Genomic DNA, 23,526 nt, shown 5'->3' with positions numbered 1-23,526 from the left:
ATGTAATTTAATGGACACCTTTATATGAATGAATGAATGAATGAATGAATGAATGAATGAATTTTTATTTATTTCAGTATATCAAGCAACCGAAAGGGTGTAGGTTGAAGCCAAAGCTTATATACCCCTACCCCTTTTATCTTAAAAAAATTACAATATTATACGCATTAATACAAAAGGATCAGATCACATACATTTGAAATTAATCAGTACTATTAGTTTTCTGATCACAACAAAATAAAGACTAGTACACACCACATAACCCAAAAAATCATTGAACAAAATTTTCCATTCTGTAACGAGAAATTATGTTGTTCTTATAAAGTCTTTTAAATCAATTGACATGGTTTGTTTAAGGCCTTTCTTGAAGGTGTCAGAGTAGCCGACTTAAAATCACAGACGATACAGCAGGAAACCACTGAAGCTGTTTCGATAGTTATTAAAATCATAGAGCACAGCGTCTGGGTGGAGAGTCATATAGACCACACTTCCCTTTTCCATCTGGAGAATTAATGCATTTGCAAGTAAAGCATGATGGGTACTCAGCTCAGAATTATACAGGACTATCTGATTATTATGGTATAAGCTGACTCCCATCCATTTCTCATGTATATCGGTGAAGGCAGTAAACCTGAAGTAGTAGACCCCTTTAACTGGAGCAGTGAAGATACCTGGAACAGTAAAGAAGCAGAGATCTCATCATCACTGTCCAATACTCAACATTGTCAGTTTATGTTATGAAGCATGTGGTGATGTATACACTACCTGTATGTGGGTTATAAGCCCCACCAACATTGGTGAGTACTTTTCCGTAGACAAGTGTTTTTTCAGTATTAAATGGTCCAATATTTCCTGAGAGATCCAAACCAGCAGTGAATGCGTACTTCACATTTTCTGTAAAACACAACATGGAAACAAGATCTTTTTAAAGATTGAAACAACAAATGTCATGTCCACAATTCGTTATTGATACAGGGTTGTCTGTAAAATATGTATTAGGGTGTTGTCTTCACTCATTTGACTCAACTTTTTTGTTTTGTTTTGTTTTAATCAATATTCCTGCAAATGTCGTCTGGATCTCAACCAGATTGTTCTTAGAAACATCCAGTCCTTCACTTCCTTCTGATCAGTTGTTACTCTAGAAACCAGTTCTATCACTTGGACTAGAAAAGCATGAAAACCAATAGTTTAATGAATTACACTTTTTAGATTTTTTTTATTCTAATAACAAGATTTTTTATGACTTACCATTAATCAGTTCCTCCACTTTTGTCTTCTGCAGCTCCAGTTCAGTTTTCGTTGCTTCCAGCTCTGCTGTAGTTGCTGTCACCTTGTTTTCAGTTGCTGTCAGTCTGAGGCTGATCTCTGAAATATCATAGAGGCTGAGGATGAAGATTAATGCAGTTTGTTCTTATAGAAACAACCAGTTTTTCCTATAACTTCTGACTTCCTTCCAAACCAGTTCTATCACTTGGATTTAAAAAATCATGAAAACACATAGTTAAATGAATTACTCTGTTAAGATTTTTAATGGGATCTTTAGTTGCTTACCATTAATCAGTTCCTCCACTTTTGTCTTCTGGAGCTCCAGTTCAGTTTTCGTTGCTTCCAGCTCTGCTGTAGTTGCTGTCACCTTGTTTTCATTTATTGCAACCTTGATTTCATTTGCAGTCACCTTGTTTTCAGTCACTGTCAGTCTGCAGCTGATCTCTGAAATATGAAATACTTTGAAATAACACCGTTGAAAGTAACACTTCACAACTTCTTCATAATACCTTTCTGGCTTCATTATAAAACTGTTTTTAGGTTTTTAATGCATAAAAGTAGACTACCACATACATTTGTTTATTGCATCAAGGCTTTTGACTTTGTCAGTAACCTCTATTTAAACAAAACAAAACAATAAAAACTCGGTAGCAGAAAGCTAACACAAGAAGGTTAAAGAAGACGAAGGTTAAAATATGTTAAAATAAGTTATTGTGTGTTCCTGTTGATTTGACAACAATCCAACAGTCCTCTGTTGCAGGACTCAGTGTTCTTCTTGTGAATTAATGAATTACTCTCAGATTTTTCTATAACAAGATTTTTATGACTCACCATTCATCAGTTCCTCCACTTTTGTCTTCTGGAGCTCCAGTTCAGTTTTCGTTGCTTCCAGCTCTGCTGTAGTTGCTGTCACCTTGTTTTCAGTTGCTGTCAGTCTGAGGCTGATCTCTGAAATATCATAGAGGCTGAGGATGAAGATTAATGCAGTTTGTTCTTAGAAACATTCAGTTTTGCCCCTGTAACTTGTCACTTCGTCAGTTGTTACTCTAGAAGCCAGTTCTATCATTTGGATTAGAAAAGCATGAAAAACCAATAGTTTAATGATACTCTGTTTAGATTTTTAATGGAATTTTTATTACTTACCAACAGTTCTTACAATCAGTTCCTCCACTTTTGTCTTCTGGAGCTGCAGCTGATCTCTGAAATATCATAGAGGATGAAGTTCTTTGAAATAACACTGTTGAAAGAAGTATTTCACAACTTCTTCTTCATTATAATACTTTTCTGGCTGGTTATTGTGTGTTCCTGTTGATTTGACTACAACCCAACAGTCCTCTGTTGCAGGACTCAGTGTTCTTCTTGTGAAGTAAAATAGTTAAAATTTTTGACAATTTCTGGAATCTAAACAACAAAGTGCCTCATAAAACTTTAGCACAGTACTGTACCTGATTTCTCCTTCTCAAGAACGGCCACTTTATCTTTCTGGGTTTGAAGTTCAGCCTTGGTGCACTTCAGTTCCACCTTCTGCTCCACCACCATGTCTCTCAGAGCTCTGAGCTCAGCCCAGATATCAGCGCTAACATTGTCAGCTCCTCCACTTTCTGCCTGAGCCCATGTCCCAGACAGACAGAGGAGCAACACCACCAGCACAGGACCCCCCATTGGAAAACCTCTAGAAACCCCTGCTAGGAAAATCAACTCAACAAGATTTAGTGTGGATGTAGCTACTCCCACTGATCACAGGAGCACAAACTCTGAAAGAAGGTGGCTGCTACTGACCATCCAGTATTTATGAAGGTAGACTGATGCAATGTCCACAGCTGTGGGCAAATGGCCTGATTCTCATTAGTATCATTATTTATCTTATTTAAACAGGTGATATCATGTTTATGGAGCTGGTCAGTGGCTGGACACTCAATGTGTTATTTAAAAGTTTTGTTTTTAAAGAAAGGGACAAGTTAGAAATACCAAAATGTCATGAGAACATGCGGGTCAAATGAAATCCTAAATATCAATGTTATAATAAAATCATCTTTTTGTTATTCTTTGTGAAATCAACCCAGTAAAACAACTTTTCACTTGGTTCAATTGGTTATTGGCCAGTTGGGAGGACTTCTCTCCATTTTTTTTTATTTTTTCTATTCTGTTGTTGTTTTTGTTGTTGTTGTTGTAATATTCAAGGTAAGGGCTCAAGATCATGCAAGTGTGTTTTTCAATCATTTGTAATTTGTTCAAAACAAACACAGTAAAGTGACTGGTCAGTCCGTCACCTTGTCATCAGGCTCCTATGAATTATTGAGGGTTGTGTGAGACAGAGCCTGTATTTATACACACTCTAATGCTCAGTGTTAATGACCTTTTTATTGCAGTTAATATTTTATAGTTTCTGATAATAAAAAGTACAGAAAGTCATATAAATCCAATTGGTAACACTTTACAATAAGGGTCCCTTAATTAACGTTAGTTAGTACATTATTAAGCATTAATTAACTGTTTAAAGATATATAAACAATCATTATTATGTATCACTTAGGGTTAGGAAACACATTAATTAATGTAGCCTATTTAGTCTAGTACGAAGAGGGGGGTATCATGCACCCCCCGGAAATATACTTCTAACCAGTGTTTCTAGATTGGAAAAAATGTGTAGAAAATGATGAGCTATGTTAAAATGTTGTCAGAATGTCCCGTGTATCATTTTTATGCAAATTAGTGCCGCCATTATCGAAAAAACCTAATTTCACTATATCTCAGCCAATATTGCAGATATCTGAACAAATAAGGTGTCTAGACCCATGTTTTGGGGGTCAGAGATCACAATAAAACTATTCATAAAGTGATCACATGTTGGTGGCATGCTTGTAAGCAAACCTAACCCTTTTACCAATTACAAGACGCCAATATTGGAGATACCAAATAAGGTGTCTAGACAGAGGTTGTTGTGTGTTTAACCAAGGTTTATTTGGATCAAACATCATAATAGAACTCTTGTTGATGTGACCACTCTTCTCTTTCCCATGCCAGATAAACAGTCAAGTAAATGGTTCTCCACTATGCATCACTCATCATCGTTTTCACTGAAATCTTCAAAGTTAAACTCATCCTCTCCTTCCTCTTTCTCCTCCTCTTCCTGTTCATGCTCTCCAGTGTCATGGGGATCAACCAGTGAAGTTGGTACTATAGGACCAAAGGACCACACCGGTTTCAACACTCCTTCATCAGTCTTCATCCATCCCTGCCCCTCATCATAGGGTTTTGGTTTTTCCAGAATAGGTTCATCAGCTCGCTAGTACAAGGCGACATGGTAGTTCACACGTCAGGCATGTGGCTTCAGAGCAGAGTGGCACGGAGGAAGGTGAGCCAGGTCAACCTTAGACTTGCAAGTGAGTTTCCTGTCCTCCCCCACCATGTTGCGGAGCAACTTGGCACGGACAACATCCACTGAAGACTCACAACTCTGTCCAGACATCAGACTGGTGAATTGCTCCAACTGCCTCAGCATCTCAGGCTTGACACTCTAGCAGTCACTGAGTTGACTGAATACGTGAAATCGGGGATTCTTCTTCAAGGGCCCCACCTTCCGGGGCGTCGAGTGGCGCAGTGGGTTAAGCAGGCGCCCCATATATTGAGGCTATAGTCCTCGTGCAGGCGGCCCTGGTTTGAATCCCACATCTGACGGCCCTTTCCTGCATGTCATTCCCCCCCTCTCTGCCTCCCTATTTCCTGTCTCTCTCAACTGTACTGTCAAATAAAGGCATGAAAAAGCCAAAAATATATACATGGCACTGGTACAGTCTTCTCCACTGATATGAACACATAGAACCCAATACAAGAAGAGTGGTGCGGTAGTCTTCTCCCAGGGATTCTGCAAGCTCAGAGATGTTGAGAAGCTTCCTGGATCTTCACACTGTAGGGGTCTGATGAAGTCAGCTGTAGCAGCCTTGCCCACAGCTTCTGCTCGTACTGTAACACGTCCATCTCAACATCAGTGGGGACAGGTGCACCAGAAGCCAGGCAGTAGTAGTATTGCAGAATCCCTGGGAGAAGACCACCGCACCACTCTTCTTGGGTTCTATGTGTTCAGTGGAGAAGACTGTACCAGTGCCATCAAAGGGAGAAGGAAGGTGGGGCCCTTGAAGAAGAATCACAGGTTTCACGTATTCAGTCAACTCAGTGACTGCTAGAGTGTCAAGCCTGAGGTGCTGAGGCAGTTGGAGCAATTCACCAGTCTGATGTCTGGACAGAGTTGTGAGTCTTCAGTGGATGTTGTCCGTGCCAAGTTGCTCCGCAACATGGTGGGGGAGGACAAGAAACTCACTTGCAAGTCTAAGGTTGACCTGGCTCACCTTCCTCTGTGCCACTCTGCTCTGAAGCCACATGCCTGACGTGTGAACTACCGCGTCGCCTTGTACTAGCGAGCTGATGAACCTATTCTGGAAAAACCAAAACCCTATGATGAGGGGCAGGGATGGATGAAGACTGATGAAGGAGTGTTGAAACCGGTGTGGTCCTGTGGTCCTATCCTACCAACTTCACTGGTTGATCCCCATGACACTGGAGAGCATGAACAGGAAGAGGAGGAGAAAGAGGAAGGAGAGGATGAGTTTAACTTTGATGATTTCAGTGAAAACGATGATGAGTGATGCATAGTGGAGAACCATTTACTTGACTGTTTATCTGGCATGGGAAAGAGAAGAGTGGTCACATCAACAAGAGTTCTATTATGATGTTTGATCCAAATAAACCTTGGTTAAACACACAACAACCTCTGTCTAGACACCTTATTTGGTATCTCCAATATTGGCGTCTTGTAATTGGTAAAAGGGTTAGGTTTGCTTACAAGCATGCCACCAACATGTGATCACTTTATGAATAGTTTTATTGTGATCTCTGACCCCCAAAACATGGGTCTAGACACCTTATTTGTTCAGATATCTGCAATATTGGCTGAGATATAGTGAAATTAGGTTTTTTCGATAATGGCGGCACTAATTTGCATAAAAATGATACATGGGACATTCTGACAACTTTTTAACATAGCTCATCATTTTCTACACATTTTTTCCAATCTAGAAACACTGGTTAGAAGTATATTTCCGGGGGGTGCATGATACCCCCCTCTTCGTACTAGACTAATTACTAAGCAGTTAATTAATGTTTACTACTCAAAGTTACTTAATAAATTAAAAGTTGAATAATGTAATTAGTTATCATTATGTATGCATTACTCAGCGTTAGTTAACACATTAGTTTATATATTCATGCTTAATAATGTACTAACTAACGTTAATTAAGGGATAACTTTATATTGAAAAATAAGCGTTATTGACTAATACACATTACTTTTCATTGTAGTGAAATCAACAGTCAAATGTTGATGAATCATTGACATGGTTTGTTTCTTGAAGGTGTCAAAGTAGCCGACTTAAAATCACAGACGATACAGCAGGAAACCACTGAAGCTGGTCAGATAGACATCAGCATCATAAACCACACAGCCTGACTGCAAAGTGATATAGACCACACTTCCCTTGTCCATCTGGAGAATTAATGCATTTCCATGTGAAGCATCAGGATCACTGGTCTCATAACTTTGCTGGACCCACTGATCATCATGGTATAATTTGACTCCCAGGCATTTTCCATTTTCGTTGTTGAAGGCAGTAAATCTGATGTAGTAGACTCCTTTAACTGGAGCAGTGAAGATACCTGGAACAGTAAAGAAGCAGAGATCTCATCATCACTGTCCAATACTCAACATTGTCAGTTTATGTTATGAAGCATGTGGTGATGTATACACTACCTGTATGTGGGTTATAAGCCCCACCAACATTGGTGAGTACTCTTCTGTAGACAAGAGTTTTTTCAGTACCGTACGGTCCAATATACACTGTGCCCTCTAAACCAGCAGTGAATGCGTACTTCACATTTTCTGTAAAACACAACATGGAAACAAGATTCCCTTTTTAAAGATCGAAACAACAAGTGTCATGTCCACAATTCTTTATTGATTAATGTATTTTTTGTTTAAGCAGGGTTGTCTGTAAAATATGTAAATTATGTATGAGGATGGTCTTCAGTCATTGGACTCCACTGCATGTACTTCTGTTTTGTTTTTATCAATATTCCTGCAAATGTCGTCTGGATCTCATCCAGTTTGTTCTTAGAAACATCCAGTCCTTCACTTCCTTCTGATCAGTTGTTACTCTAGAAACCAGTTCTATCACTTTGACTAGAAAAGCATGAAAACCAATAGTTTAATGAATTACTCTTCTTAGATTTTTTTTTATTCTAATAACGAGATTTTTTATGACTTACCATTAATCAGTTCCTCCACTTTTGTCTTCTCGAGCTCCAGTTCAGTTTTCGTTGCTTCCAGCTCTGCTGTAGTTGCTGTCACCTTGTTTTCAGTTGTTGTCAGTCTGAAGCTGATCTCTGAAATATCATAGAGGCTGAGGATGAAGATTAATGCAGTTTGTTCTTATGGAAACATCCAGTTTTTCCCATAACTTGTCACTTCCTTCCAAACCAGTTCACTGACTTGGACTAGAAAATCATGAAAACCAATAGTTTAACAAATTTCTCTGGTTAGATTTTTAATGGGATTTTTATGACTTACCATTCATCAGTTCCTCCACTTTTGTCTTCTGGAGCTCCAGTTCAGTTTTGGTGGCTTCCAGCTCTGCTGTAGTTGCTGTCACCTTGTTTTCATTTATTGCAACCTTGATTTCATTTGCTGTCAGTCTGAAGCTGATCTCTGAAATATCAAAGAGGATGAAGTTCTTTGAAATAACACTGTTGAAAGTAGAATGTAGGAGCCATTTGAACCTTTACTGTGGTGTTTAGTATGTGACATGTTTTATTTTGTAACCTCCGTTGAAACCGGAAGTGGCGTCACGCACTTCCGGGTCACGGGGTGATTTAAACCTAGGACAGTCAGTGCCAGCCAGGTGTTGCTGGTCCAAGGCACACCGTTTTTGAACGTGTCATGTCGTTTCGTGTCCTGCCTGTCACTACACGCAAGAGGTATTGTGCTGTTTAATAAATGTTGTTTTTACTATTTGGAACCTCGTTTTGTTTAATCGCACATGCACGCGTCCGAACACCTTAAAGACGAGCAGCCGTGACCTTCCTCCAATCATTGGGACGGGAAGAAGGCCAATTCATAGAATTTCATGACTTCTTCTTCATTGATACTTTTCTGGCTGGTTATTGTGTGTTCCTGTTGATTTACTACAATCCAACAGTCCTCTGTTGCAGGACTCAGTGTTTTTCTTGTGAATTAATTAATTACTCTTAGATTTTTCTACAGCAGGATTTTTATGACTTACCATTCATCAGTTCCTCCACTTTTGTCTTCTGCAGCTCCAGTTCAGTTTTCGTTGCTTCCAGTTCTGCTGTAGTTGCTGTCACCTTGTTTTCAGTTGCTGTCAGTCTGAAGCTGATCTCTGAAATATCATAGAGGATGAAGTTCTTTGAAATAACACTGTTGAAAGTAGCATTTCACAACTTCTTCATTAATACTTTTCTGGCTGGTTATTGTGTGTTCCTGTTGATTTGACTACAATCCAACAGTCCTCTGTTGCAGGACTCAGTGTTCTTCTTGTGAATTAAAATAGTTAAAATTTTTGACAATTTCTGGAATCTAAACAACAAAGTGCCTAATAAAACTTTAGCACAGTACTGTACCTGATTTCTCCTTCTCAAGAACGGCCACTTTATCTTTCTGGGTTTGAAGTTCAGCCTTGGTAAACTTCAGTTCCACCTTCTGCTCCACCACCATGTCTCTCAGAGCTCTGAGCTCAGCCCAGATATCAGCGCTAACATTGTCAGCTCCTCCACTTTCTGCCTGAGCCCATGTCCCAGACAGACAGAGGAGCAACACCACCAGCACAGGACCCCCCATTGGAAAACCTCTAGAAACCCCTGCTAGGAAAATCAACTCAACAAGATTTAGTGTGGATGTAGCTACTCCCACTGATCACAGGAGCACAAACTCTGAAAGAAGGTGGCTGCTCCTGACCATCCAGTATTTATGAAGGTAGACTGATGCAATGTCCACAGCTGTGGGCAAATGGCCTGATTCTCATTAGTATCATTATTTATCTTATTTAAACAGGTGATATCATGTTTATGGAGCTGGTCAGTGGCTGGACACTCAATGTGTTATGTAAAAGGTTTGTTTTTAAAGAAAGGGACAAGTTAGAAATGCCAAAATGCCATGAGAACATGTCGGTCAAATTGCATCCTAAACATCAGTAATGATATAATAAAATCCTCTTTTTGTTATTCTTTATGTGAAATCAACCGAGAAAAACAACAGTAGCCTACTTCTCTTCAATTTTTCTTTTTTCTTTTTTTAAATAATGAAAGTAAGGGATACATATCATGCAAGTGTTTTTTCCAGTTGTAGGCAAATTCATTCTTTTTTTTATCAGAGACTCTAACAATTTCAGAACACAAGTTTGAAGTTGAGTGTGTCAGTGAGAAGTTTGTACCAGAGGATGGCGCCATGGAGCTGTAACCTACAGTCTGGAGAGCAGCACTGAGCCATGGAGGAAACTGTAATAATGGCTGTTACTTAAGTTAAAGCAGAAGTAAGTGGTCCGGTCGTTTTCGCTAATGCTGCGTTCCAGGCAGGCTTTTGAAATCGTAAATTACAGCTTCAAGTCACAACTTACGACTTTGTAGCGTTCCAGGCAACCCACTCGTGTTTTTCCGACTTGTTTTACCGGTGAAAGTCACTATAACGGCCACTCGTAACTTCCAACCGGTGAACTCGTACCAGATCGAACTGGTACCACTTCACGGTCGGAAAAATACGAGTTTCCTTGAACGCACCATAACAGTCCTCGTCCCTACGTCACCACATTCACGGCGTTCCTTGGCTGCACACACAGCCCTGCATGCCGTTCTCTCTCCTCATTGGATAAAAACTGTAGGATACGATAAATGTTTTCTCCTCGGCTCAGAGCAGAACAGAGTGACTGACAGACCCGTGTTTCAGTCCAAACACTCTATGTAAGTGATTGCTGTCGGAAGATATAACTATTTAAGACTTATATTAACACAAATATATCACTTACTTCTGCTTTAAGACCAAGGATTCAGGAGTTTAAAATAGAAATCCTCCACTACATTCAAACATTACATGGTATGAAAGATGGAAAAGCTATAAAAACATTAGACATCTAAACCTCTGATTAGACTATGTGAAAAGATAACCCCTATTTTCAATTAAAGTGTCCCATGGTCCACAAATAAAACTAGAAAAAGATAGCATTTCCTGCAGAAAATGCATGTGAATGCTGAAAGCAGCTGAACGCTATTGCTGAAGCAATGCTAAATAGCTGAAGAAATTGTTGAATCAATGCTAAATAGCTGAAGAAACCGCTAAAGCAATGTTGAAAAAGGCTGAGGCTAATGCTAAAGCTGAAACATATAACTTGTAGTATGAAATGAATGTCTTTTAAAGGTAAAAAGCAGTACAAATGTTAAGAAAACATTGAAATCCTGCTTGAGCTGAAAACATTAGACATTATCTAAACCTCTGATTAGACTATGTGAAAAGATAACCCCTATTTTCAATTCAAGTGTCCCATGGTCCACAAATAAAATTACAATAAAAAATATATATATATATATATATATATATGTAAATATATATATATATATATATAATATATATAATATATATATATATATATATATATATATATATATATATATATTATATATATATATATATATATATATATATATATTGTAAAATGTGTCTTTGTTAAGATAATCTTTTTTCAGAAATATTTGGTATTTCTGAAAAATACAACAGGTATCACTCTTTGAAAATGTGACGCATAGTAACTCTGTGGTGTCCTAGTAGTTGAGGGTTGTGTGAGACAGAGCCTGTATTTATACACACACTAATGCTCAGTGTTGATTACGTTTTTAGAATATTGCAGTTAATATTTTATAGTTTCTGATAATAAAGGACAGTAAAAGTACAGGAAGTCATTAAGTATGAATGTATTTTAATGGACACCTTTATATTGCAAAATAAGCCTTGTGATTGACTAATACACATTACTTCTCATTGTAGTGAAATCAACAGTCAAATGTTGATGAATCATTGACATGGTTTGTTTAAGGCCTTTCTTGAAGGTGTCAAAGTAGCCGACTTAAAATCACAGACGATACAGCAGGAAACCACTGAAGCTGTTCCGGTACTCTTTAAAATCATAAACCGTACAGCCTGTGTACAAAGTCAGATAGACCACACTTCCCTTTTCCATCTGGAGAATTAATGCATTTGCAAGTGAAGCATAAGGGTTACTGGTCTCATAACTTTGCTGGACTCTCTGATTATTATGGTATAAGAGGACTCCTGTGCATTTTCCATTTTGGTCGGTGTAGGCAGAAAATCTGAAGTAGTAGACTCCTTTAACTGGAGCAGTGAAGATACCTGGAACAGTAAAGAAGCAGAGATCTCATCATCACTGTCCAATACTCAACATTGTCAGTTTATGCTATGAAGCATGTGGTGATGTATACACTACCTGTATGTGGGTTATAAGCCCCACCAACATTGGTGAGTACTTTTCCAAAGACAAGTGTTTTTTCAGTATTGTACGGTCCAATATACCCTGAGACATCGAAACCAGCAGTGAATGCGTACTTGACATTTTCTGTAAAACACAACATGGAAACAAGATTCACTTTTTAAAGATTGAAACAAGTGTCATGTCCACAATTCTTTATTGATTAATGTATTTTTTGTTTAAACACGATTGTCAAATATGTAAAATATGTATGAGGATGGTCTTCAGTCATTGGACTCCACTGCATTTGACAACATGTACTTCAGTTTTGTTTTTGTTTTTATCAATATTCCTGCAAATGTCGTCTGGATCTCATCCAGTTTGTTCTAAGAAACATCCAGTCCTTCACTTCCTTCTGATCAGTTGTTACTCTAGAAACCAGTTCTATCACTTGGACTAGAAAAGCATGAAAACCAATAGTTTAATTCATTCCTTTTTGTGGCAAGGTGAAGAGGGCCCGAGCAGGGATTGAACCCACACCTCCCGGGTAAGAGTCATGCGCGCTTGCCAGTCACCCAAAGGGACATCCCCTTGGTCAAGTAGCCAGGGCACATGATCAATTGGAGGCATAGTGACAGGAACCTCAACTGTCACATTTTCTTAGATTTTTCCTACTAATAATAGGATTTTTATGACTTACCATTCATCAGTTCCTCCACTTTTATCTTCTGCAGCTCCAGTTCAGTTTTCGTTGCTTCCAGCTCTGCTGTAGTTGCTGTCACCTTGTTTTCAGTTGTTGTCAGTCTGAGGCTGATCTCTGAAATATCATAGAGGCTGAGGATGAAGATGTAGTCTATGCATTTTTTTGTTTGTTTGTTTGTTTGTTTAAGCAGGATATTCTGTAGTTAAAATATGGTAGGATGTGGTCTACAGTCCACTGCATGTACTTCTGGTTTTTATCAATATTCCTGCAGATGTCATCTGGATCTCATCCAGTTTGTTCTTAGAAACATCCAGTCCTTCACTTTCTTCTGATCAGTTGTTACTCTAGAAACCAGTTCTATCACTTGGACTAGAAAAGCATGAAAACCAATAGTTGTTTTGTTTCAGCAGGATTGTCTGTAGTTATGGTCTTCAGTCCACTACATGTACTTCTGTTGTGGTTCTGTTACTTACTTACCATTCATCAGTTCCTCCACTTGTGTCTTCTGGAGCTCCAGTTCAGTTTTCGTTGCTTCCAGCTCTGCTGTAGTTGCTGTCACCTTGTTTTCAGTTGTTGTCAGTCTGAGGCTGATCTCTGAAATATCATAGAGGCTGAGGATGAACATTAATGCAGTTTGTTCTTAGAAACATCTAGTTTTGCCCCTATAACTTGTCACTTCGTCAGTTGTTACTCTATAAACCAGTTCTATCATTTGGATTAGAAAAGCATGAAAAACCAATAGTTTAATGAATTACTCTGATTAGGTTTTTAATGGCATTTTTAAATACTTACCAACAGTTCTTACAATGAGTTCCTCCACTTTTGTCTTCTGGAGCTGCAGTTCAGTTTTCGTTGCTTCCAGCTCTGCTGTAGTTGCTGTCAACTTGTTTTCATTTATTGCAACCTTGATTTCATTTGCAGTCACCTTGTTTTCAGTTACAGTGAGTTTGTTTTCAGTCACTGTCAGTCTGGAGCTGATCTCTGAAATATGAAATACTTTGAAATAACACAGTTGAAAGTAACACTTCACAACTTCTTCATAATACCTTTCTGGCTTCATTATAAAACAGTTTTTAGGTTTTTACTGCATAAAAGTAGGCTACCACATACATTTGTTTATTGCATCAAGGCTTTTGACTTTGTCAGTAACCTCTATTTAAACAGAATAAAACAATAAAAACTCGGTAGCAGAAAGCTAACACAAGAAGGTTAAAGAAGACAAAGGTTAAAATGAGTTATTGTGTGTTCCGGTTGATTTGACTACAATCCAACAATCCTCCGTTGCAGGACTCAGTGTTTTTCTTGTGAATTAAAATAGTTACAATTTTTAACAATTTCTGGAATCTAAACAACAAAGTGCCTAATAAAACTTTAGCACAGTACTGTACCTGATTTCTCCTTCTCAAGAACGGCCACTTTATCTTTCTGGGTTTGAAGTTCAGCCTTGGTAAACTTCAGTTCCACCTTCTGCTCCACCACCATGTCTCTCAGAGCTCTGAGCTCAGCCCAGATATCAGCGCTAACATTGTCAGCTCCTCCACTTTCTGCCTGAGCCCATGTCCCAGACAGACAGAGGAGCAACACCACCAGCACAGGACCCCCCATTGGAAAACCTCTAGAAACCCCTGCTAGGAAAATCAACTCAACAAGATTTAGTGTGGATGTAGCTACTCCCACTGATCACAGGAGCACAAACTCTGAAAGAAGGTGGCTGCTACTGACCATCCAGTATTTATGAAGGTAGACTGATGCAATGTCCACAGCTGTGGGCAAATGGCCTGATTCTCATTAGTATCATTATTTATCTTATTTAAACAGGTGATATCATGTTTATGGAGCTGGTCAGTGGCTGGACACTCAATGTGTTATGGAAAAGTTTTGTTTTTAAAGAAAGGGACAAATCAGTAATGATATAATAAAATCCTAATTTATTAATTCTTAATGTGAAATCAACCCAGTAAAACAACTTTTCACTTGTTTAAATGGGTTATTGGTCAGTTGGGAGGACTTCTCTCCACTTTTTCTTTTTTTAATATTCACAGTAAAGGGCTCAAGATCATGCAAGTGTCTTTCCCATCATGTGTAATTCATTCAATTATTATTGATCTGCCTCAAACCCAAAGCAACAAAAACTCTTAACAATTTAAGAACACCAGTTTGAAGTTGAGTGTGTCAGTGAGAAGTTTGCACCAGAGGATGGCGCCATGGAGCTGTAACCTACAGTCTGGAGAGCAGCACTGAGCCATGGAGGAAACTGTAATAATGGCTGTTACTTAAGTTAAGACCAAGGATTCAGGAGTTTAAAATAGAAATCCTCCACCACATTCAAACATTACATGGTATGAAAGATGGAAAAGCTATAAAAACATTAGACATTTACAAATCACGAAATAAAACCTCTGATTATGGGAAAAGATAACCCCTATTTTCAATTAATTTGGTTTTGGTGTCTTTGGGTATGTGTATAATTGGCTATAAAATAAAATCATTGCTACTCTTTCCATACATTTGGCCCTTAATAGCTTGTAAAAATGTAAGAGATGCCATAAAGTAGTGTTTGCATGGAGACAATATACCTTAGCTTGTAAAAATCTGTTAATATTTTTAACTAACAGCTCTACTTTTGCTACTGTGGATTCCTTTTTTCTTTTTCTTTGTTTTGCTTGATGAATCTACATGTGTGTTGATGTTATATGTGTAATTTTCATATAGTTAAATGGTTTATGAAGGTTTTTTTTAGATGTTATTTATATGATTATTTATCTTATTATTACTTTTCCTTTCTCTTTCACTCTCTTTTTCTTTTTTTCACTTTTCTTTTTATATTATTTTTTTGGTAATTCATTTTTTTTGCTAGGGTAACAATGGGTGGGGGGTGGGGGCCACACTGTATTACTGAAATGACATTAGGCAAACTATTATTATTAATAGTAGTAGTAGTAGTAGTAGGCTAGTAGTATTAGGAGTGGACAAATAACAATATTACTTGCGATTGAACGATGTTAAGGAAATTTGAGAAAAATATGTTAATGTGTGCTGACCATCCAGTATTTATTAGAGTAGACTGATGCAATGTCCACAGCTGTGGGCAAATGGCCTGATTCACATTCATTTATCTTATTTAAACAGGCGATATCATGTTTATGCAACTGGTCAGTGGCTGTACTGAATTCGTGTTAGGTATAAGTTTTTATGTTGTCGTTTTGTTTTGTTTTTCTGTTCAGAGAAAGGGACAAGTTAGAAATGCCAAAATGTCATGAGAACGTGTCTGTTAAATTGCATCCTAAATATCAGTAATGACATCATAAAATCCTCATTTCTTTATTCTTTATGTGAAATCAACCCAGTAAAACAACTTTTCACTTGTTTTTTTTTTTTTAATATTCACAGTAAAGGGCTCAAGATCATGCAAGTGTCTTTCCCATAATGTGTAATTCATTCAATTATTATTGATCTGCCTCAAACCCAAAGCAACAAAAACTCTTTAACAATTTAAGAACACCAGTTTGAAGTTGAGTGTGTCAGTGAGAAGTTTGTACCAGAGGATGGCGCCATGGAGCTGTAACCTACAGTCTGGAGAGCAGCACTGAGCCATGGAGGAAACTGTAATAATGGCTGTTTCTTAAGTTAAAGCAGAAGTAAGCAATATTTTTGTGTTAATATAAGTCTTAAATAGTTATATCTTCCGACAGCAATCACTTCTATAGAGTGTTTGGACCGAAACACGGGTCTCTCAGTCCCTCTGCTCTGCTCTGAGCCGAGGAGAAAACATTTATCGTATCCTACAGTTTTTATCCAATGAGGAGAGAGAACGGCATGCAGGGCTGTGTGTGCAGCCAAGGGACGCCGTGAATGTGGCGACGTAGGGACGAGGACTGTTATGGTGCGTTCAAGGAAACTCGTTTTTTTCCGACCGTGAAGTGGTACCAGTTCGATCTGGTACGAGTTCACCGGTCGGAAGTTACGAGTGGCCGTTATAGTGACTTTCACCGGTAAAACAGGTCGGAAAAACACGAGTGGGTTGCCTGAAACGCTACAAAGTCGTAAGTTGTGACTTGAAGCTGTAATTTACGATTTCAAAAGCCTGCCTGGAACGCAGCATTAGCGAAAACGACCGGACCACTTACTTCTGCTTTAAGACCAAGGATTCAGGAGTTTAAAATAGAAATCCTCCACTACATTCAAACATTACATGGTATGAAAGATGGAAAAGCTATAAAAACATTACACATCTAAACCTTTGATTAGACTATGTGAAAAGATAACCCCTATTTTCAATTCAAGTGTCCCATGGTCCCAGGGGCGGCAGTGGTTCAGGTGGTAGAGCGGGTCGTCCAATGATCAGAGGGTTGGTGGTTCGAATCCCGCTCTGTCCCGGTTGCTGCCGTAGTGTCCTTGGGCAAGACACCTTACCCACCTTGCTCCTGATGGGTCGTGGTTCGCGCCTTGCATGGCAGCTTCCGCCATCAGTGTGTGAATGTGTGTGTGAATGGGTAAATGTGATGTACTGTAAAGCGCTTTGGGTATCGTTACAGGTATAGTAAAGCACTATATAAATACAAGACCATTTACCATTTACCATTTACCATGGTCCACAAATAAAATTACTGTAAAAAAAAAAAAAAAAAAAGACGTAGGCTATTGTTTTTAGAGAAAGGGACAAGTTAGAAATACCAAAATGTCATGAGAACATGTGGGTCAAATGACATCCTAAATATCAGTAATGATGTAATAAAATCCTTTTTGTTATTCTTTATGCAAAATCAACCCAGTAAAACAACTTTTCACTTGTTTAAATTGGTTATTGGTCAGTTGGGAGGACTTCTTGCCATTTTTTCTTTTTTGTTGTTGTTGTAATATTCAAGGTAAGGGCTCAAGATCATGCAAGTGTGTTTTCCCATAATTTCTAATTCGTTCAAAACTAACACAGTAAAGTGACTGGTCATCAGGCTCCAACACATGAATTATCATTTATACACACTCTAATGGTCAGTGTAAATTACCTTTTTTAGAATTAATACATATTTTATAGTTTCTGATAATAAAGGACAGGAAGTCAATGGACACCTTTATATTGTAAAGTAATCCTTGTGATTGACTAATACACATTACTTTTCATTGTAGTGAAATCAACAGTCAAATGCTGATGAATCATTGACATGGTTTGTTTAAGGCCTTTCTTGAAGGTGTCAAAGTAGCCGACTTAAAATCACAGACGATACAGCAGGAAAACACTGAAGGTGTTTCGGAAGGCATTATCCTCAAAAAGCACAGCATGTGGGTGCAAAGTCATATGGACCACACTTCCCTTTTCCATCTGGAGGACTAATGCATTTGTATTTGAAGTTCCAGGGTCACTTTGCACAGCATTGTGCAGGACTCTCTGATTATTATGGTTTAAGTTCACGGCCACCCATGTGTCATGTGGCTGAAGGCAGTAAATCTGAAGTAGTAGACTCCTTTAACTGGAGCAGTGAAGATACCTGGAACAGTAAAGAAGCAGAGATCTCATCATCACTGTCCAATACTCAACATTGTTAGTTTATGTTATGAAGCATGTGGTGATGTATACACTACCTGTATGTTGGTTATAAGCCCCACCAACATTGGTGAGGACTTTTCCATAGACAAGTGTTTTTTCAGTATTAAATGGTCCCATATTCACTACACCGTTGAAACCAGCAGTGAATGCGTACTTCACATTTTCTGTAAACACAACATGGAAACAAGATTAAAAGATTGAAACAACAAGTGTCATGTCCACAATTCTTTATTGATACAGGATTGTCTGTAAAATATGTATTAGTGTGTTGTCTTCACTCATTGGACTCAACTTTTTTGTTTTGCTTTGTTTTAATCAATATTCCTACAGATGTCGTCTGGATCTCATCCAGTTTTCCCCCATAACTTGTCACTTCCTTCTGATCAGTTGTTACTCTTGAAACCAGTTCTATCACTTGGATTAGAAAAGCATGAAAACCAATCGTTTAATGAGATTTTTTTTACAACTTACCATTCATCAGTTCCTCCACTTTCGACCAGCACACCTGGTAGGCTGATTGTACACGTTTAAATAACCCACCGTGACCCGTAGTGCATCATGCACCTCCGGTGTCAACGGAAGTTACCAAAATAAAACCCGCCAACATTTAAACAACAAAATAAAAGTGCAAATGGTTCCTACAATGGGATTTTTATGACTTACCATTAACCAGTTCCTCCACTTTTGTCTTCTTGAGCTGCAGTTCAGTTTGCGTTGCTTCCAGCTCTGCTGTAGTTGCTGTCACCTTGTTTTCAGTTGTTGTCAGTCTGAAGCTGATCTCTGAAATATCATAGAGGCTGAGGATGAAGATTAATGCATTTTGTTCTTAGAAACATCCCATAACTTGTCACTTCCTTCCAAACCAGTTCACTGACTTGGACTAGAGAAGCATGAAAACCAATAGTTTAATGAATTAAACAAGTTAGAAATGCCAAAATGTCATGAGAACATGTGGGTCAAATGACATCCTAAATTTCAGTAATGATATTTAAAAAAATCCTCATTTTGTTATTCTTTATGTGAAATCAACCGAGAACAGTACTTATCTTCAATTTTTCTTTTTTGTTTTTTTTCTTACTCAAAGTAAGGGCTAAATATCATGCAAGTGTGTTTTCCTATAATTTGTAGGCAAATTTATTCTTTTTTTTATCTGCCTCAAACCCAAAGCAACAAAAACTCTTTAACAATTTAGGAACACAAGTTTGAAGTTGAGTGTGTCAGTGAGAAGTTTGTACCAGAGGATGGCGCCATGGAGCTGTAACCTAGAGTCTGGAGAGCAGCACTGAGCCATGGAGGAAACTGTAATTCATTTGTGTAAATAAATAGATACATATTTTGTTTGGGTTATGGTTTTGGTGTCTTTGGGTATGTGTATAATTGGCTATAAAATAAAATCATTGCTACTCTTTCCATTTGGCCCTTAATAGCTTGTAAAAATGTAAGAGATGCCATAAAGTAGTGTTTGGATGGAGACAATATACCTTAGCTTGTAAAAATCTGTGAATATTTTTAACTAACAGCTCTACTTTTGCTACTGTAGATTCTTTTTTTCTTTTTCTTTGTTTTGCTTGATGAATCTACATGTGTGTTGATGTTATATGTGTAATTTTCATATAGTTAAATGGATAAATGATTTATGAAGGTTTTTTTTTTAGATGTTATTTATATGAGTATTTATCTTATCATTACTTTTCCTTTCTCTTTCTCTCTCTTTTTCTTTTTTTCACTTTTTTTTGTTTTTTTTTGCTAGGGTAACAATGGGTGAGGGGTGGGGGCCACACTGTATTACTGAAATGACATTAGGCTACCTATTATTATTAATAGTAGTAGTACTAGTAGGCTAGTAGTATTAGGAGTGGACAAATAACAATATTACTTGCGACTGAACGTTGTTAAGGAAATTTGAGAAAAATATGTCAATGTGTGCTGATCATCCAGTATTTATTAGAGTAGACTGATGCAATGTCCACAGCTGTGGGCAAATGGCCTGATTCTCATTCATTTATCTTATTTAAACAGGCGATATCATGTTTATGCAACTGGTCAGTGGCTGTACTGAATTTGTGTTAGGTATAAGTTTTTTTGTTGTCGTTTTGTTTTGTTTTTCTGCTCAGAGAAAGGGACAAGTTAGAAATGCCAAAATGTCATGAGAACCTGTCTGTTAAATTGCATCCTAAATATCAGTAATGACATCATAAAATCCTCATTTCTTTATTCTTTATGTGAAATCAACCCAGTAAAACAACTTTTCACTTGGTTTTTTTTTAATATTCACAGTAAAGGGCTCAAGATCATGCAAGTGTCTTTCCCATCATGTGTAATTCATTCAATTATTATTGATCTGCCTCAAACCCAAAGCAACAAAAACTCTTAACAATTTAAGAACACCAGTTTGAAGTTGAGTGTGTCAGTGAGAAGTTTGTACCAGAGGATGGCGCCATGGAGCTGTAACCTACAGTCTGGAGAGCAGCACTGAGCCATGGAGGAAACTGTAATAATGGCTGTTACTTAATAAAGTTAAGACCAAGGATTCAGGAGTTTAAAATAGAAATCCTCCACTACATTCAAACATTACATGGTATGAAAGATGGAAAAGCTATAAAAACATTAGACATTTACAAATTAACTAAAAAAAATACAACCTCTGTGTGATTATGGGAAAACATAACCCCTATTTTCAATTCAGTTGTGTAAATATATATTTTGTTTGGGTTTTGGTTATGTTTATGGTTTTGGTTTTTGTTTCTTTGTATAATATGCTAAAAAAAATCATTGCTACTCTTTCCATACCTTTTGCCCTTAAAGCTTGTAAAAATTTAAGAGATGCCATAACATAAAGTAGTGTTTGCATGGAGACAATATACCTTAGCTTGTAAAAATATGTTAATATTTTTAACTAACAGCTCTACTTTTGCTACTGTGGATTCTTTTTTTTCTTTTTTTTGCTTGATGAATCTACATGTGTGTTGATGTTATATTAATATTCATACAGTTAAATGGATAAATGATTTATGAAGGTTTTTTTTTAGATTTTATTTATATGATTATTTATCTTATCATTACTTTTCCTTTCTTTTTCTCTCTCTTTTTCTTTTTTTCACTTTCCTTTTTTCTTTTCTTCTAGGGTAATTCATTTTTTCTGCTAGGGTAACAATGGGTGAGGGGTGGGGGGCACTTGTGTATTACTGAAATGACATTAGGCTACCTATTAGTAGTAGTAGTAGTAGTAGTAGTAGTAGGAGGAGTCTACATCTACGTTAACGTTGTTAAGGAAATTTGAGAAAAATATGTCAATGTGTGCTGATCATCCAGTATTTGTTAGAGTAGACTGATGCAATGTCCACAGCTGTGGGCAAATGGCCTGATTCTCATTCATTTATCTTATTTAAACAGGCGATATCATGTTTATGCAACTGGTCAGTGGCTGTACTGAATTTGTGTTAGGTATAAGTTTTTTTTTGTTGTTGTTTTGTTTTGTTTTTCTGCTCAGAGAAAGGGACAAGTTAGAAATGCCAAAATGTCATGAGAACGTGTCTGTTAAATTGCATCCTAAATATCAGTAATGATATCATAAAATCCTCATTTCTGTATTATTTATGTGAAATCAACCCAGTAAAACAACTTTTCACTTGTTTTTTTTTTTTTTAATGTTCACAGTAAAGGGCTCAAGATCATGCAAGTGTCTTTCCCATCATTCATTCAGTTATTATTGATCTGCCTCAAACCCAAAGCAACAAAAACTCTTAACAATTTAATAACACAAGTTAGAAGTTGAGTGTGTCAGTGAGAGGTTTGTACCAGAGGATGGCGCCATGGAGCTGTAACCTACAGTCTGGAGAGCAGCACTGAGCCATGGAGGAAACTGTAATAATGGCTGTTACTTAAGTTAAGACCAAGGATTCAGGAGTTTAAAATAGAAATCCTCCACTACATTCAAACATTACATGGTATGAAAGATGGAAAAGCTATAAAAACATTAGACATCTAAACCTCTGATTAGACTATGTGAAAAGATAACCCCTATTTTCAATTCAAGTGTCCCATGGTCCACAACATTACAGTAAAAAAAAAAAAAATAATAATAGCCTACTTATTGTAAAATGTATATTTGTTAAAGAGATATTCCGGTGTAAATTTAACCCATGGTCCAACGCACCGTGACACCAAGTTAGACCATCTGCTAACCGCGTTAACCTCTAGTTGTAGCAACTATATAGACCGCACCATAACAAACAACATAGTCCAAAGCCACAAATAATGCTCAGAACAGCACCAAAACGTCATCAACAGTACAAACAGGGTCCCAGCACATAATACGAGGCATCAAACATCTCTTAGCTTAGCCTGGTTTCTATTGAAAAGAGACCAAAACAACTCACCCACTCTCCTCCAGTTAGCGTCCAGGCACAGGCAGTGACCACTTGATTCCCCCAGGTCCAGCACATAGCCTACACCGCAGCTGCCCCTCTTTCACTTTTCTCCTCAATTTCTTTCAGCTTGTCTTCAGTCATAGATATATAAACGTATAATATATATATATCTATGGTCTTCAGTAAACTCAGCCTCAAACTGATAGTGGCGCCCATCGAAATAAAACCAGTTGTCGTTGTTCTCAAACTGCATAAACTCAGCCGTGTTGTCCCTTCTGTGATGTCTGCTTAATCACTATGTTACCGGGCAACGAACGTCGTCCTGATCTCGCGCGTGACGTCGCGTCTAATCTCGCGCTTGTTTACGCGATTTTCTCCCGCAAATATCTAAAGTTATAAATGCCCAACTCTGTTCATTTCCCTGTGAACACTCGATAATAACTATTATAAACTGATAGGCAAGATACATGGACATTTTGGCTGCATTGTATGGAGTAATACACATTTTCATGAGCTGCGGTAATCGGCTACACTCTGACGACCTGTAACCATGGCAGCCAGTAACCATAGATACTGTTCAGTATACATCTATGGGCAGTAACAAGCAGACATCACAGAAGGGCTGAGTTTATGCAGTTTGAGAACAACAACGACTGGTTTTATTTCGATGGGCGCCACTATCAGTTTGAGACTGAGTTTACTGAAGACAAGCTGAAAGAAATGGAGGCGAAAAGTGAAAGAGGGGCAGCTGCGGTGGAGGCTATGTGCTGGACCTGGGGGAATCAAGTGGTCAGTGTGGTCACTGCCTGTGCCTGGACGCTAACTAGAGGAGAGTGGGTGAGTTGTTTTGGTCTCTTTTCAATAGAAACCAGGCTAAGCTAACAGATGTTTGATGCCTCGTATTATGTGCTGGGACCCTGTTTGTACTGTTGATGACGTTTGATGTTGTTCTGAGCATTATTTGTGGCTATAAGTGGCTTTTTGACTGCGCTGTTTGTTATGGTGTGGTCATTGCTAAAGTTGCTACAACTAGAGAAGCTAGCGGTTAGCAGACTCCATCTATTGAGGGGGGGTCTACTCGGTGTCACAGTGCGTTGGGCCATGGGT

At 37.9% G+C, this 23,526-nt stretch overlaps 1 protein-coding gene across 1 annotated transcript; it reads right to left on the bottom strand.

Moving 5' to 3' along the window:
• Positions 1-344: 344 nt before the first annotated feature.
• On the bottom strand, positions 345-3,017 carry LOC146960991 (complement C1q tumor necrosis factor-related protein 3-like). Its single transcript, XM_085771871.1, has 3 exons — positions 2,712-3,017; positions 766-894; positions 345-671 (listed from the first exon to the last, which is right to left on the bottom strand). Exons 1-3 carry the CDS (start codon positions 2,926-2,928, stop codon positions 394-396), a joined length of 624 nt encoding a protein of 207 aa, XP_085627997.1. The 5' UTR covers positions 2,929-3,017; the 3' UTR covers positions 345-393.
• Positions 3,018-23,526: the final 20,509 nt, after the last annotated feature.

The sequence above is a fragment of the Trachurus japonicus genome, unplaced genomic scaffold, assembly GCF_045865225.1.
Source record: "Trachurus japonicus isolate A0001 unplaced genomic scaffold, Traja_1.0 AP029687.1".
NCBI classification, from domain to species: Eukaryota; Metazoa; Chordata; class Actinopteri; order Carangiformes; family Carangidae; genus Trachurus; species Trachurus japonicus.
The sequence above is the reverse complement of the archived record's forward strand: the minus strand, read 5'-3'. Positions and strand labels throughout refer to the sequence as shown.

Bases quoted from the DNA above. Each gene is read 5' to 3' on its own strand.
- LOC146960991 (XM_085771871.1), bottom strand. From the start codon at position 2,928: ATGGGGGGTCCTGTGCTGGTGGTGTTGCTCCTCTGTCTGTCTGGGACA. The intron at 895-2,711 runs GTACAGTACTGT...TGTGTTTTACAG, and splicing joins TCTTGAGAAGGAGAAATCAG to AAAATGTGAAGTACGCATTC. The intron at 672-765 runs GTAGTGTATACA...TTACTGTTCCAG, and splicing joins GGCTTATAACCCACATACAG to GTATCTTCACTGCTCCAGTT.